At 54.2% G+C, this 15,300-nt stretch overlaps 6 protein-coding genes across 6 annotated transcripts; 3 read left to right on the top strand and 3 right to left on the bottom strand.

Annotated features, from left to right (window-relative positions):
• Positions 1 to 43: 43 nt before the first annotated feature.
• CYME_CMJ182C (hypothetical protein, conserved) lies at positions 44 to 1,069 on the bottom strand (the record flags this gene model as incomplete). The annotated part of the gene is made up of 1 exon (XM_005534855.1): positions 44 to 1,069. One exon carries the CDS (start codon positions 1,067 to 1,069, stop codon positions 44 to 46), a length of 1,026 nt encoding a protein of 341 aa, XP_005534912.1.
• A 1,449-nt stretch (positions 1,070 to 2,518) lies between these two features.
• Positions 2,519 to 3,391, top strand: CYME_CMJ181C (probable diphthine synthase; the record flags this gene model as incomplete). The annotated part of the gene is made up of 1 exon (XM_005534854.1): positions 2,519 to 3,391. The coding sequence occupies one exon, from the start codon at positions 2,519 to 2,521 to the stop codon at positions 3,389 to 3,391; it is 873 nt and encodes a 290-aa protein (XP_005534911.1).
• Positions 3,392 to 3,999: 608 nt separating this feature from the next.
• On the bottom strand, positions 4,000 to 5,259 carry CYME_CMJ180C (hypothetical protein; the record flags this gene model as incomplete). Its single annotated transcript, XM_005534853.1, has 1 exon — positions 4,000 to 5,259. One exon carries the CDS (start codon positions 5,257 to 5,259, stop codon positions 4,000 to 4,002), a length of 1,260 nt encoding a protein of 419 aa, XP_005534910.1.
• A 531-nt stretch (positions 5,260 to 5,790) lies between these two features.
• CYME_CMJ179C (similar to Nedd4 binding protein 1) lies at positions 5,791 to 6,768 on the top strand (the record flags this gene model as incomplete). The annotated part of the gene is made up of 1 exon (XM_005534852.1): positions 5,791 to 6,768. The coding sequence occupies one exon, from the start codon at positions 5,791 to 5,793 to the stop codon at positions 6,766 to 6,768; it is 978 nt and encodes a 325-aa protein (XP_005534909.1).
• An 863-nt stretch (positions 6,769 to 7,631) lies between these two features.
• On the top strand, positions 7,632 to 9,179 carry CYME_CMJ178C (similar to ribulose-1,5 bisphosphate carboxylase/oxygenase large subunit N-methyltransferase; the record flags this gene model as incomplete). Its single annotated transcript, XM_005534851.1, has 1 exon — positions 7,632 to 9,179. The coding sequence occupies one exon, from the start codon at positions 7,632 to 7,634 to the stop codon at positions 9,177 to 9,179; it is 1,548 nt and encodes a 515-aa protein (XP_005534908.1).
• A 3,523-nt stretch (positions 9,180 to 12,702) lies between these two features.
• On the bottom strand, positions 12,703 to 12,993 carry CYME_CMJ177C (hypothetical protein, conserved; the record flags this gene model as incomplete). Its single annotated transcript, XM_005534850.1, has 1 exon — positions 12,703 to 12,993. One exon carries the CDS (start codon positions 12,991 to 12,993, stop codon positions 12,703 to 12,705), a length of 291 nt encoding a protein of 96 aa, XP_005534907.1.
• Between the last annotated feature and the right edge of the window lie 2,307 nt (positions 12,994 to 15,300).

The following is a 15,300-nucleotide window of genomic DNA, read 5'->3' as shown; positions in this document are numbered from 1 at the left end:
CAATTTCCCGGAGCGAGCGCTTGAAACTCTACAAAGTCTGTGGTCATGGGGACTGGTTCGTTTTTGGCTCCGGACATGCAAGGCTCGTCGCCGTAGCTACACCGGTGCGACTATTCACGCCTTGTGCAAGTTCGCAGAGCAGACGCTGATTGGTTCTATCAATGAGAGCTCCAGAAAAATCAGCCCCGTCGATGGAAATGTTTGCGTCGAGACGCGCCCCAAGTAGAAGCGTGCGTCGAACAAGTGCCTGGCGCAGGTCGGCGCCTGAGAGGTCCGCACCATCCAGGGCTGCCTCATCGAGGATCGAGGCATCGAACTTGGCGCCGCGAAGGTTCGCCCCTGAGAGTTGGACTTGGAAGAGGTTCGCATGAGATAACGCGGCACCGTGAAGGTCCGCGCCAGCCAAAGCCGCTGTGCTCAAATCAACGCTGCTGAGGTCGCAGAGAATGCAGGACTTGGTTTGCTGTAGCGTCGCCAAGATGCTACGTACACGTTGCGTTTGTGTTTGCTTCGTGCCGCTTTCTTCAGATTCCTCTCGTGTGACGCTCATGGATCCTGGTGGCAGCTCGAGTGCGTAGGACACATCTGCCAGAAATATAAACTGGAGGTCTATCATGAACAGCGCCAACAGCAACGGTAGCATTATGTGAAGTTGGGGCATCCAGGAAGATCCCTGCGTCCAACGAGCATACATGACGCGCCATTCCGTGACCGGAGACCTGGATCGATCCGTTGCACCCTCTTCGGAACGATCAAGTCTACACTGAGAAGTATGCTGGTGACAGTGCCTACACCATGCAGCCATATTGGTGACAGAAGCAGAGTGCCAGACATAGCCGCAACTTTGTGGGCGGCGCTTGTAGCGAAGAACCCGGTTAGGGTGCTGATTACGGAGGGTTCTCGGATTAAAAGCCGACGCGCGAAGAGTAGTCGTATTCTTTTGCGAGCATCCCGCGGAGTAAACACAATCGAAACGCGGTGGAACGCAGAACAGGAACACTCGAGCCCGTCGCCAAGTTGCCTGCACGCTCGCTACTCTGGGTCCAGTAGACGAAGTGGAGCTCGTCATCCCCAAAGTCTAAAAGCTTGCGCGCGTCCCAAGATCGCTCTGTTAAACTGTCTCTTGCACGAATGAAGACGAATTGCGTAAGTTCCAATTGATCGCGCGCTTCTCAGAGTACCGTCGCTGGCCGGTATTCCTGTGGTGACGACGTGCAAGGCCGTCGGTACCAGACGGGCACCGCAGCACCTCCTGTTTCCTGTTTCCGTTAGCTTTTCACCTACAAAAGATCCAGCGTTCAGTGCCTGTGCATTATCCAGAAGCAGCTGTCAGATCCGAGCGTACTCGCAGGTTGCAACGAGTCCGGAACCCGCACGTGCTGCGGACAGCACACAATCATGTTGACGACAAGGCGCGGCCTGTCTCCAACGATAAACAAACACTCCGGAAACGGCTCGTTCGCCACACCTACGTGCCAGCACGACCTGGAATGCTCACTTACAGCAAGTTCGGGCATAAAACATGACAGTTTGCGTCTCTTCCCAATGTCATTCTAGACGACTCTGCGAAAGCTTTTCCTGTGACTGCTTTCGTGTCCTCTTTCTCTCTCATCTTCGGATTTGGGTAGCGCGGTCTCTACTTTGCCTCCATTTCCGTTGCTAGCAGTCGAACGATATGGATGATGGTGTTTTCATGAAACAAGTCTTGGAAGGAAAATCCAGGCTCCAGATCAGGTCAGGAGATTTCGATCTGTCTTCGCAATCTTCGTGCAAAGCAGTGAAGCTCGGTCCAAATGGAAACGATCACTGTGATGACTCAAGTCCGAGTCCGAAACCGTTTTCCCATCCAAACATAACAGAAGAGAGCCGAGCTTCCGGGAGCAAGCCTCGTGCATGGTGTCATGATCCTAGCAAATACAGTTTCATCGATTACCGAACAGGACGGTAGATTCGTATTTCGAACGCAGCGGATGACTTTGACAAAAGAAGCTCTGTGAACTTGCAGCATGAGCTTGCCAGGTATTCCTCAAGGGACAACGTCGAGATTTGCTTCGCGCCAACGCTGCGGCGCGCATGCCTTGAATCAGACAGAAAGAAAACTTGAAGAATGCCTATTTTGAGCATGCTACTCGTGTGTAAATTAGAAGAGTGGATGCTTTCTCATGTACACATCGGATCATGCTATCGTTGAGTTTAGGAACTCTTCTGCGAGATGGTCGTGAATCAGCATGATTTCGGTACTTTCACGAATTCCAGTGGCAAAGTGGCGAACAACCCACTTCGACAACACGAATGAAACTCCAAAAACTACTCATGAATCCATGAGCTCTTACAGCTGCACTTCGAATGCCAAAGCTCTGCATCCAAGAAAAGCTCCGTAGAAAATCGAGGTACAGGGACAGAGCGAGCATGAGCGTCAACATGGTTCGTTTGCCACGCGTTTGGCTGGCGCCTCACTAACCGCAGGCTGCGGTCGCTTATCAACCACCCGGCTGCGTCTGGGACCCTCGGCTCCGTTATGCCCTTATACTTCATAGGTTTGGGTTTGGGAGACGAGCGAGACATAACTCTGCGGGGCTTGGAAACAGTTCGCTCGTGTGATCGGGTTTTTCTCGATGGTTACACGTCGCTCCTGCGAACGGACTTGGGTCAGCTCGAAGACCTCTACGGAAAGAAAGTCACCATCGCTGACCGTGAAATGATTGAAGAAAATGTATCGAGTTTGCTGGAGCCAGCGAGGACTGGAAACGTCGCCTTTCTCGTAGTTGGTGACGTTTTCGGCGCAACGACGCATCACGACCTGGTGTTGCGAGCCCGGCAACTCGGAGTTGAGTGCCGCTTCATCTTCAACGCGAGCATCTTAACCGCAGTGGGAGTGTGTGGACTCCAGCTTTATCGATTTGGCGAGACAATTTCCCTCGTGTTCTGGACAAACGCTTGGCGACCGACCTCCTGGTACGAGAAACTCGAGGCGAATCGCCGCCGCGGCCTCCATACCCTCTTCCTACTGGATATTCGCGTACATGAACCGAGTGAGGAGAGTTTGGCTCGAGGAGTCAAGGTTTTCGAACCACCTCGCTTCATGACGATTGCTGATGCTGCACAGCAGCTACTTACCCTGTGGAGAGAGAGAGCCCAACTGCTTGGTCGCGAGACGGACGAAACCGGAGCCGGAGCATTTGCCTATGACTCGGATACGCTTTGTATTGGGCTCGCTCGTGTTGGACAAGTCGATGAGCTGATGGCGGTCGGTACATTGAAGGAATTTTCCGGGAAAGATTTTGGTCCACCGCTCCATTCTCTGGTCATGCCAGGTGATTTGCACGCTGTCGAAGCAGAGTACCTGGCATCGTTGCCGAGGGCTTCAAGTTTGCAGACACTTCTCGTGTAGGGGGAAATTGTCCCGAAACATGTATTGCATGGTGCATTGTACGTAAGAGGTTGGCATGCAGCCGAAAGTCGCACGCCCCGCGCTTGACCTGGCATTCACATCGGATGCTTGCAGGTGCTTGTCGCGTCGCGTTCAGCAGGCACAGCGGATAGCCCGCTCTGAACGGCTCAATCTGCACTAATCCCAAAGTCGCTGATATAGGTTTGGCAGCAACGATGCCATGCTCTGGCGTTGTTTTGGTATGGCCCGACGTCGGTGTCGCCTCGTTGCAGGACGCGTGCAACCAGGTCGACGGGCGGTATGCTTCGAAAGTGTCCTGCTTTACAGCGTATCTGTGGAGACGAGTTGGCAGCCAAACCTGCGTCGAACGCAACCCGCTGCAAACATGAGTGCTTGTGAGCCCGAGGCGATGCTCCGGGTGTGAAGTCCAGCAATTGATTTCCGATCGGATCCGAGGTCGCTTGGTGCCAGTCGTTGCCGAGCTGTGCTGTGCTCGCTGCGTCCACGAGATCATCGCGGATACTCGGGTCCTGTGCGTCATCCCCTATATAGTGCATCGACTGAAATCTAGCATGTGCTGAGCGTGGTTGTGCATGTCGCCATCGTGTTCACGAACTAGCGTATCTATCGATCAGAATTTGAGCATGGCGATCGGCTTGACTTATTCGCGTGCCATGCATGAATAGCGTTAGGCGTGTATCCCAAAGATACTGGTTCTCGTTGCTGTGTATGGCGGGTGTCTGTGCTTGAGCAAGACGCATGGCGGTTTCGGCGCGGTCTCGTTGCTCCTGCCGCCGCTGTCTCCAGGCAGCGAACTGAGCGGCCGATCGGCAGCGATAAGCCGCGTCTGGTAAGTCTTGATAGCGTTTGCATACCAGGTACGCTTCCGCTGACAACTCGGCGAACGCATTTTTCACCAACGCAGTGCGCCGTTGGAATAGTCCTTGACTCGTGTACTGGCCTGCAGGAGCAAAATCATAAGACACATGACGGGGCGCTGGGATGGTCAGCATGTGGTAACCGCGGGCATCTCTCAGTGACGATGTCCTTGCGCACCAAACGTGCCCCCGGGCTTGCTTTTCCTGGTGCAGCATTCGACACAGGTCCGACGGATGATTTTCAAGCACTTGAGAGGCCTCGTGCGCAGCCAGCACTTCAGCAGACTCCTCCATCGACCACGCCGGGCGACTGGTGACTAGCGCCTGACATGTAGCCTCGTTACCAAGACTTTGCACATACCGCGTCGCGCGGAGCGTGAAAGGGTCCGTCGACAGTGCAGCTGGCAGGTGGAAGCGTTTCGACCGAAACTGCAGCATCATGAGCGCAGTACGAAGACCCAATCCGAGTTGCTTCGTGGTACCGCGCGAGGCGCCCTGCGCCAGCTGTTGCGTTCGCGGGCTGCGGCACCGCTGATTCCATAAACCGTCGTTCAGGCTTTGCGTGATAGCTATGGGCCTCGTCTCTGGATACGCTGACCAGGGTGCTGTAGCACGCGCGTCTGCGGAACCCGCAAAAAGGCGCAAAAGAGGAAACCGCGCTGCTGGGGCCAGTGCAGCGCGCTCAGTGCGTTCCCGTTGATATCGCTTCGCAGACTGTTCGCGGTAGTGCCGCAGCGCGCCACTCACGGCACTAGTGGACTTGCGTACGTTCTCTAATCGTCCATCATGCTCCCTGGACTGCCTTTTGCCCAAGGATGGCGCTGCGAGTGCGCGTTCACCATTGACGTGGTGCACCGCGCGTGAGCGTTCACGTTGCTCGAGCCGGCTTTCAGTCACACCCTGGAGTTGGTCTCGTGGAGGCTGTAGACGATGCCGATATCGCTCCGCCCATAGCCTTCGAACCCATAGTATCTCTTGCTCTAAATCCATGGATAACCTGTTATCGCATAGTGTTCCCTGGTCACCTCAAGTCTACGCTAAAGGTAATGAAGGTACGGATGATCATGTGGAACCCTAGCGTTACGGAATCGGGTCATGGAGCGACACGGCCGCGGGGAGCGTTCGGGAACACGATCGTTGGTGCTACTTGCGTATTCGCTAGTTTACAGTTCTGGTTCAAAAGTGTGTTCGTTTGTTAGTGGTACACCTGTGATACAGAGCAAGTTCACGTGCTCGAAGCGTCTGCACAGGTTCGCTGAAGCGGCTTTGCGATCACTCTTTGTCCACGGCTTGCACTCGTTCTCTGCCAGCACTAGGCGAACACAGGCTATATAGGCTTTTTCTGGTGCTGGTACCTGCTTTAGTGTGAAAGTACGGCAGCGCGTTTCCGCTCTGCGTGTGCAAGTGCACGGTGCCGCAAGTGTACCCGATTCGCCTCGGGGAGAGTCGGCAGCGGCTTCTGGGCAGCTGTACAGCATACGCCTGCCCTGGACAAAGTAGTTGTTACCAGGTCGCCATGAAATGCTTGTCGAGGATTCTGGCCACCATCTGCCTGAGAGCGCTGATATAGAGAACGCACTGGATTTGCTACTAAAGGCACAGCTAGAGAGAGCTTTTGGGCCGGAACTCGCGGAGCACTTTTGGGCTGCACGGCAGCCTAGAACTCTCGATGAGCGGCTCGCGTTCATTCGGAAGTGTTGGATTGGTGTCTTCAAGGACTCGCCATTATCAACTTTTGGCCTTGAACGACTCGAGCAACTCGAACGCCTCTGCCGAAGCAAAAGACGAGGCAGGGAACTATCGGCTGCTGAGCACCATCAGTTTGCAGAAGAGCTCGCACGACTCTGGGAGCAGGTCCAGCGATTGCTTCCGCGTGCAGCACCCGAAACTTCCTATGCGAGCAGCGCATCAGCTGGTGGCGTTCACAGTGGAGACGCGCATACCCCAGCAACACTGTCTGATGCCGAAAGTGCGCATGCTGCCCCAGAAGCTATGCGAATAGAGGCACCTGCTACGTCGGCGCGGAGTGCGTCTGGCTGTATGGCGCGGGTTTCTTCCGATGTCGCTGCTGCCGCCACGAATGTATCGCTTGTAGTTCTGGATGGTGAGAATATCGCCTGGGCTCACGGCCAAAATGCAGTGTTCAGCCCGAAGGGCATCGCCATCGCTGTGGACTTCTTTCGAAAGCGCGGTTATCGTTGTGTAGTGTTTCTCCCGGACTATCGGCGGAAACGGGCTGATCTTCCCACGGTTAGCGCATCTGACGCCCTTGTTTTCGTACCTGCCGGAGAATACGATGATACATTCGCCCTGGGATATGCGGTTGGTCATGATGCGATTCTGGTGACGAATGATCTCTTACAGGATCACTTGGATCAGTTCTATCCCGATGAAGGTGAGGCGAGAGAGGCCCTGCGTAAATGGCTGGGATCTCACCGCTGTTCGTTTACTTTTGTGGGTGACGAGTTTCTACCGAACCCACATTTCTTCCTACCGTAACGTGTAAAATCTGATACGGTGTACTGCGAACCCGGAGGACAGCGTGCGAGCCTCAGCGTCGCGCTGCTCCACTATGTGAAACTAGAAGCGACCTTGGCGCCTCGCATACTTTGTCTCGGTAGATATTTCATGTCTGTCCATGTTCTATGCAGCGTCAAGCGTGCAGCAAGGGAACGACAACCGGTCGCCATCGCGGGCAGAGGCACGGGACTGGATCGACACCGTCCGGCAAGGTGGACGCAGTGGCGGCCGTCCCGCGCGAAACCAAACCAGGGTGATCCACCAGTCGCCTGTATGACCAATGTGTCCTGCGTCTGCAGGACGCTTGCAACCGACGTAACTACTCGTTGGCCCCAGGCAGAAGACGAGCGTCATGACTGATCGACACCGGTCCGAGAAAACTGCAACGAACTAGAGCGCAGTACGGCGGTGCCCAAACTCGCCTTGAAGCGCTCCACTTTGAAGCTCTATCGTGTGGACTTGCTCTGATGGTACCCATGAAGCATGCTCGGGCCTTTGCAAACGACTCGGATCGTTACCGTTTTGCACAGCACCGTCCCAGAACGCGTTCTCACGAACGGCGGAGCAACGAGTCTCTGTAGAATCACGCTTAACTGCAGCCAAAGGCATCGACAAGTTACTATATTCCGCGATTACATGCCCGCACCTCTGGACAAGCTGGACCAACGCTCTGTATCCTAGGAAAGTACTCGAAAACACCAACGCATCTACGGGGTTTGCAGTCATCGGGCGGGAGCGTACCGCCCCTTCGACTCGGTGCATCGCATGCCAACAGCGTCTTGTACCGCTCGTTGGTGAGCCAAGCTTGGTGCGAGTACTGCACTTTACGGGCTTGACTTTGGATGCAGTGCTTTATTGTTCCGCTTTCCGCAAACCAAGGCAGAGGCGCATGCGTACTGCGAAGGAGTGCTGGAAGCTGCCACCTTGGCACGAGGGCCGGTCTCCGGCAACGCACTGGAAGGCTTCAGCGCGTCGCTCAACCGCTGTGCTCAGCAGCTAAGGTTCCTGGCCAGTACTTGCAGGTTGAACTTGGATCCACACCGCACCAAGGGCGTCTGGGTTTGCACGCGGCCCAGAAGCTGGAAACTGGTCAGGTGGTTGCGTCAGTGGAGGTTGCTGCAGCGCTTGTGAGTGAACGACACGGTACCGCAGTTACTACTCCTGATGCAGCGAGCGACGATGCGCGCTGGGAAGCAGCCGCAGAGCTTGCCTTGCGGCTCGTTTTGGAAACCGTTCAAAACGAAAGTTCACCATGGATCGATTATGTGGAAAATGTTTGTCGCAAGCGGGAGTTCTACGTGAACCATCCACTACTCTGGGACGCCTCCAGGTCGCGTCTCTTCCGGGGTACCGCACTGGAAACTCGACGAGAAACGCTCCGTCGCGAGCTGGTATCCTGGTTGGAAGAGCGACGAAGGTCCTCCGTTCTTCCCGTTGATACTTTTTCGGCGAGCGCATTCTTGCGTGCAGTTGCGCTGGTTCTCGACAGAGGCACCTGGTTTGCGGACGTTGGTCGATGGGTCCTAGCACCACCGCTCGATGAGTGTCGACCAACTGGTAGAGAGGATGCTACCGTGCGTTTCCAGTGGGTGCGCAAGCGTCTCCTGGGAGGGCGCGAGGAAATCCATTTGATATGTACGAAAGACGTGCTCACTGGGGCTGAGCTCCGCTATCATGCACGCGTTGCGGACGCAATCGACTTTTTCCTGCAGTACGGATATTTCGAAGAGCATTCCAACCCTGATTCGGCGCGAAAATTGCGGGAATGCGTAGGCCTTGTCACACTGGCCTTCGAAATAAGCCGTCTGGATCGATTCTACGACGACAAGGTGGATATTTTGCAGCAGCAGCAGCAGCAACAACAACGAATTGATGCCACTTCGGAGGATGAACTTGCTGGTCAGACTTTTGTCGTTGCCGCTTCCGACCTCACATCGGAAGCGCTACAAGCCGCGGAGAATCCGCTCAGTGCGATGGTGCAGTTTCTCCGCTTGCTCTGTCTCAGCGGATCGGATGCATTTCTCCTCGAGGGCTTGTTCCGGGATGAAGTGTGGGAGTTCCTGGCGCTGCCTGTATCGGAAGGAAATGAACGAATGGTGTGCGAGTTGGTGCTGGCTTCGTGCGAGGAGCGAATGCAAGCATTGGATGAGGCGCAGGCACTATGTGAAGAAAACTTTTCTCCAGAGCTGAAACAGGCTGCGCAGCTGGTCCAGGAAGCAGAGCGAACGACCCTACGTGCAATTATGACCTACTTTAGAAACGAACTCACTTCGTTGCGCGAGAAGGAATATTATCATGAGCGGCGCCTGCGAGCCCTGGACTTGTATCGTCCGCTCGATCCCGACGAGATTCACGATGCCGACGCCACCGGCTTCGATCAGTACATGTGATGAGCGACACTGAAGGAAGCACTGCATCGTCAACGCCAGTGCAGAAATATGGAAAACACCACGGCTATCGCTGGCAGCTGTCGTGGGCCCACAATGTATCAAGACGCGCTCACGAGGGTGTCCTGATCCCTCACTGAGGCGCTGAATCGTGTAGCTCGTTGTTCTGGTCACACGGTATTGTTTATGGACTGGAGGCGCTGACATGTTGCTCCGAGAAGCAGGCGCAGTTATCGGAGGAGCCATGGCTCCAGCTGCGGCCGTAGCGACTCGATCAGTAGCGGCAGTGATAGCGACGACGCCTGGGTGCTGCTGCTGCTGCTGCTGACCGTACACTGCGGAAGCGCGGTTTGCATGGATGCGTGTCCGCCGGGGCGACCAGTATTGTACCAGGCGTCTTTGCGACCTATGTTTCTACTCTGAGATGACGTCGGATACCAGTCGGCCGAGCAAGCGCTGTCAAAGCAGATGATATCGACAATGTATTGCATGACTCGATATACTCAGAACAGTGAATCCGGGAACACCCGCACCTGCGCGCCCTTTTTGTTTTCGTTCGCTCTTCGTACAGATTCGCAGTAAAAGGAATGCATCCTGTAGATCGGAGCAAGGATGCGGAAAAAGTTTATGCCGCTACTGCTACCTTGCGACAAAGCGGCCTTGCTTCGATATATCAGATACTCTGCGGTCGAAAGGTGGATCAAGTACCCTTCATGGTAATCGTCATTCGGAACATCGTGCACTCAAATTGGAACTTAGACTCTATCGATAAGACAGTCTCCTCGCCAGTACCTTACACGCGGTTTTGTCACTAAGACATAATACCTGAGAAGCTCAGAATGTGAAGTTTGCGCGCCCATGATACGAAATGTCATGAAAAGACACATACGTACAAAGAGAAAAACACACCTCTCTTGGACACCGTATCGCGTTGAACAACACACGACCGAATCCGCACTGGAACGTGAACTCCTGTTACAGGAGGGAAGCGTATTCGCCTCACTCGGTAAGTCTCGGCCCGGACCACATGGTTGATCTGCGAATGAGCATTCCAAGAGGGTGAAACCGCAGTTCGTCAAGAAGAGACAAACGAGCCTGACGACGACGTCAGCCCTAGCACCAATACTATAATGTGGTCGCCTGCAAATCACGTAGTGGACTAGATCGTTCCTCATTGCATCATTCATCGAGGCATTTCGGGAAATTGCCCTCTCGAATTCCGTTCTTCTGCTCCAATGAAACAACGATTACCTTGACACCAAAGCTGTCAGGGAATACGCAGTTGAAATTGGCGTTCAGCTACGCTTCGTGCCAGTCTGTTCTCCCTGGTTGACCCTGCCGAATGCGTCTTCGCTCCATTGTCGAATGCGGTATTTACACTCGCGGTTCAATGGAAGAGACATTCGAGTTCATGACTCCTTCGCAATTCGTTCTTTTCATGGTCGATTTCTACCACTTTCCCAACCGCGAACTGCCGTGTTGCCCCGCTGCCCGTGCGCGGGAGCCAGCGAAAAGACGTGCTTTGACTCGAAGGCATGCTCGCGAAGCATCTGACGAAAAGATGCGTAAGATGCCGCAGACGTTACCGCACAAAAGGCGTTTGTCAGTGCTACCATGTACCCAGTGTGCCTCAGTTCCGAGGAAAGATCGGAAGTGGAGGATGGCGCCTAAATACATGCCACCCGACCAAGTAAAGATGAAGATCAAGAGCATAGGCCAATAAAAGAAACGATTCTTCCGAAAACAGGTCAAGATATGACCAGAAGAAAACGCTCTTGGTGGGGAAAGTTCAGAATGAAAACGCTATCACGGCCTCGCGACAAAAACTCATGAACGGGAAGGTCTTACAAAAAGTGAAATGCAGGACGCCAACAGGTATCGCGTAGCTTCTTCTTTGAGGAAGGCTCGCCTGACGTCCCTCGCCTTGGTGCACATCGTCGAGCAACTGTTGGTAGGGGTTATAGCCGCGGGGCTGCCAGCTATCCAAATTCCTCTGCCATATTTCGATGAAGCTTTCCCGCGCCAACACAACGGATGCGCGAAATGTAAGACGCACAACAGCTTGATCACAGGATCGGAGATTTACATACATGGTTTGTGGAATATCTCGAAGTGCAGCCGCGGGACGTTGTTGGTCGAAAAAAATCCATAGCGCAGGTACCAACAGGTATCAAAACAACCTCAAAAAACAAAAGCGTATACGGGTCATTCTCCAGCGCATCATGGAGCGCACCCTGTGCACGTTGTAACATCACTTTTCTAGACCTGAAATCGTGACTTGTGGGAGAGATCCTACGCAAGAGACCGTCCGTGAGCGTCGAAATGGCCGAGACAGACGATCTTTGGCGGGGCTGCATGAGAGCGTGCTGGGATCACCAACGGTTTCATTTCGAAAGAGACAAGAAGCGTAAATTCGATAACTTGCTCCATGTGGTGGAAAAGGAACTGGCCTAAAAGGCATGTTATTTGATAGGAGCCTATGGCGCTGGACGTGCTGCAGCGCGCCAAGGCTGCGCTCGTTATCCTTCGACGAGAGCATACAGCGATCGCAGGATACGATTCGATACGATTCCGATCGGTGCTTTCAATGCGACATAGACCTACAACGAGCGTAGGTGTCCGCTGAAACAGATAGAAACGCAGAGCGTGGAACAGAGACCGATGTATGAATTGATGTACGGGGAGCGGCGTGCTATGGTGTGATTCCACCAACAAGAAAAAGCGCCAGTGCCTTGTGCACAGATACTTGAGCGGCTCGATCAACATCCGGGCATATCTCGCGCTTTTGGGAGCGTCCAGCGGCACTGTGTCAAGCGGAATTTCATACGGATCGCTTCATCCTCAGTGTGGGAATTGAGCTGGAATGATCAAGACTTTCGATGAAAAAAATCAGTAGCCAGTCGAGGATGTGTTGGATGCTCGCCTTGGGCAAGGCACAGTTACGGTACGCTGCAGCAAAACGCAAAGACTGGACCGCCTTATACGAACACTGGGGACAGTTTTCTCGAGCATTTGGTAGACGATCATCGTGTTTCATTGTATGAAGTTACTCAGGATTCGAAGAGCGATCGCGTCGACCTGCTCAGCTAGCGGGCGGCTTGTGTGCAGTTGCTTGTAAACGAAGCGCACATAGACACGTATACATGCATACACATCTCCCATTGCGATGGACGGCCGTGCAACGTTGCACGAGTCTGAGTACGTTCACAGAGCATTGAATGCGAATGCCCTAAATACGCGATACTTGCACTCGGCTTTCGTGCCTCGGACGGTATCATCGGTACCCCTGGCACGAAGCACGGCACCACAGCCTGATGCAGAAGTTCTGGGTCCAGCGCGGCGTTGCAACGCCCAAGAGTCTACTTCGATTCATAAAGGGTCAGTAGGGTTCCCAGAGCGTCTATGGATGCAACGTTCGTAAACCTCTCTGCCGGAGCTCGTTGCCGACGAGCGCCCTGTGAGTCTATGGGTCGAACGCGAGGCCGGTTGCCCTGCCGGGCGAACACTTGGTACACCCCGGAGGGCATCAGCCACCGTGCAGCGTCGAAATGAACGCGATCGTATCTCCTTCCCGTAAAACGTATTCCATTTTACCCTCTAACTCCCAGTCGACTTCGTTGACAAGCACCAAAACTCCCGGACGAAGCACGCCATCGCCCGAAGCGAAAAACTCGTGTCGCTCTCGGACTTGGTGCCGTCGAATCCACCTAATTAACTCGCCTACCGTCTTTGCCGGAACATCACACGCAACCGTCTTGGCTTTGGCGCTTGTAATTGCATCCAATCCACCGCCAAACTCTAAGGTAATCAGGACCATGAACCACCAACCCCTGAACAATGACGAGGACGAGAATTTGTGCTCGCGCATATGGAGACGTTTTCCCGGTCTCGCGGCGTTTCGGAAACAGCGAGTTAGGGGGTCTTTTCTAGCGGGTCTTGGAAGCGAGTGCAAACTTCAACCTAAGAATCACACCGTCAAGGTCCAAGTGGTGCGTAGTCTATCTACAAAAAGGACGCTTTTACGCCGTACAACGTGGGTGGTCAGCTTCCAAGGTACTTGGCGAGCCGCCACGCTCATCGACGCTGCCGAACAGAACACCGTGGGAGTCGTTCATGTTGTCTGCTATTTACGTGTAAAGAGGACTCGTTTCCGCTGTGTGGATCATGTTTAGCTCCCGAATATTGGGGCAAGCCACAAGGCTCTACGCAGCTGTTCGACTATTCGTGAAGTAAGCTGGTGATTTTGCGCTATTCGGAGAGGCCAACTGGAATCCCAGCCAGCAAGCGATGAGGCATGGTTTCACACGGGAAAAAGTGCGCGAACCATGCAGAAGCAAAGCCACGTGGCGTTCTTGAAACCGCTGCCTGCCGATAGTGGTATTCACCGACGCAAACAGTTCGATGCGGTGACTTTCAAGGGAATCTGCCGTGCGCCGCTGCATGAAACGCTGACAAAGTTTTGCAGGGCGAGGTCCATGCTCATAGCGCTCTGGACAACATCGCGCCAGACGGGAAGGGAGCGCTTTGCTGCGGTAGCGCCTGAGGCCCCGCATGCCCTCTGTGCCGTCGGTCTGGGGGTTCAGTACCGTCCGAGCGCCTCGGTGTGTACAGACAGCGGTGGGGGCGTCATCACGAGCAGCGACGTGCGGTAGTCCAGCGGAGGGCGGCGACTAGAGTCGAATGGCATGCATGTACAATGAGTCACCAGAACACCTGCCGGTGAACAAATGCTGATCTGTGTCCCCGTCCATGGACTCGGGAATCAAGGACGCGATGGAGCAAGTCGTGATCGATCTTGTCCGGACAGCCGCATGGGTACAGGGGAGCCAGCGTCGAGCAAAGTGCCGCACACGAATTGTCCTTTGCTTGCAGCTGCACCAATGGTAGAATAAAATGGAAAAGATTCCATGCCTCGGGCGTAAATACTGGGCTTTGGGTCTCTTCTCAATGTCATCGAAACCAGTCGCTGCGCGCTTGCTCTGCAACCGCTTCCTTCTGCTCTCTCTGGTATACGGCTGCAAATCCAACAGGCTCTCTTCTGGCTCCAGATCCGGGGTCGGCAGTTGAGGGATGGTGTTGGTTGCTCGAAACACCAGATCAGGGTGCTTCCGGCTGCTGTCAACGCATTTCATGCACAGGCCAAAGTTACAATATACGCTACGATTGTCATTTCCATCCTCTTTGGATGCAGCCTCGATGCACCTTTTCCAGTGTTGCGACTTGGCGGTGGACATGTTTGTTTCCAACACTGGCGCCGAATCCCTGGCCCGAGCGCCGTCTTGTCACGCGTGATCCCTTGCCTTGATCCCTCGGCATATGAACTTGACGGATACAGAAGGCGCGTCACGATGCCTTGCTTAGTTTCTGCGTCCGGCGCATTAACCAAGGATTCCGTGTTTCTATTACGCGATGTATCCGTCGAGTGCTCGCACCGCTGCATTCGCATATACACGCTGTTCTATTCGATGGAGAATTTGTGGAACGTGATGTTGTCTACGATGAAACAAGAACCGGAAGAGAAATCGACGCTGGAGCACATTTCGAGTTTTTTCGATGCGTCTGCGCCCATTCAAGCACAGCTTTGACGCACACTTCTCCAGAGGCGATAACGAAGATAGCAACAGCCCAAGTTCAGGACCCTTTTCCTCGCAAATAGATGGGATGGGAGCATCTCAGAACACATCCCGAACTGGGCTTCGTGCTGCTGTAGAATGCGGTATCCTCGACGGCAACAAACAAAGTAAGGTTTTGTCTCTCGTACCGAGTAGACCATTTGACCTGAGAAGATCGATGACCTTTCGGCGTGGGCTTGTGAACAAGTCGCCAAAGGGCCACACCGCCATGCTATCCGTCGTGCACTGAGCGACGTGAATCGCTGCGCCCTCGCATTGCCTTGAAGCGGAAAGATCGAAACTGGGAGGAATGTATGATTCGAGCGTACAGCACGTAAAGAAAGGAGAAGAGCGGCGACGTGTCCATATGCATTGAATCGCGATAGCTGTTGTTTTACAGGCGCTTGCTCCCGGACAAGCCGAATGAGCTTCATTCCAGTGACGTCATGAATGCCAACGACAGCGCGTCGAAGGAGTCACGCTGAGCGTACGACCGAGAATCCTCGAATGAC

The sequence above is a fragment of the Cyanidioschyzon merolae genome, chromosome 10 (genome assembly GCF_000091205.1).
Source record: "Cyanidioschyzon merolae strain 10D DNA, chromosome 10, complete genome".
NCBI classification, from domain to species: Eukaryota; Rhodophyta; class Bangiophyceae; order Cyanidiales; family Cyanidiaceae; genus Cyanidioschyzon; species Cyanidioschyzon merolae.
Note: the sequence above shows the minus strand (reverse complement) of the source record. Positions and strands in the feature narration are given on the sequence as shown.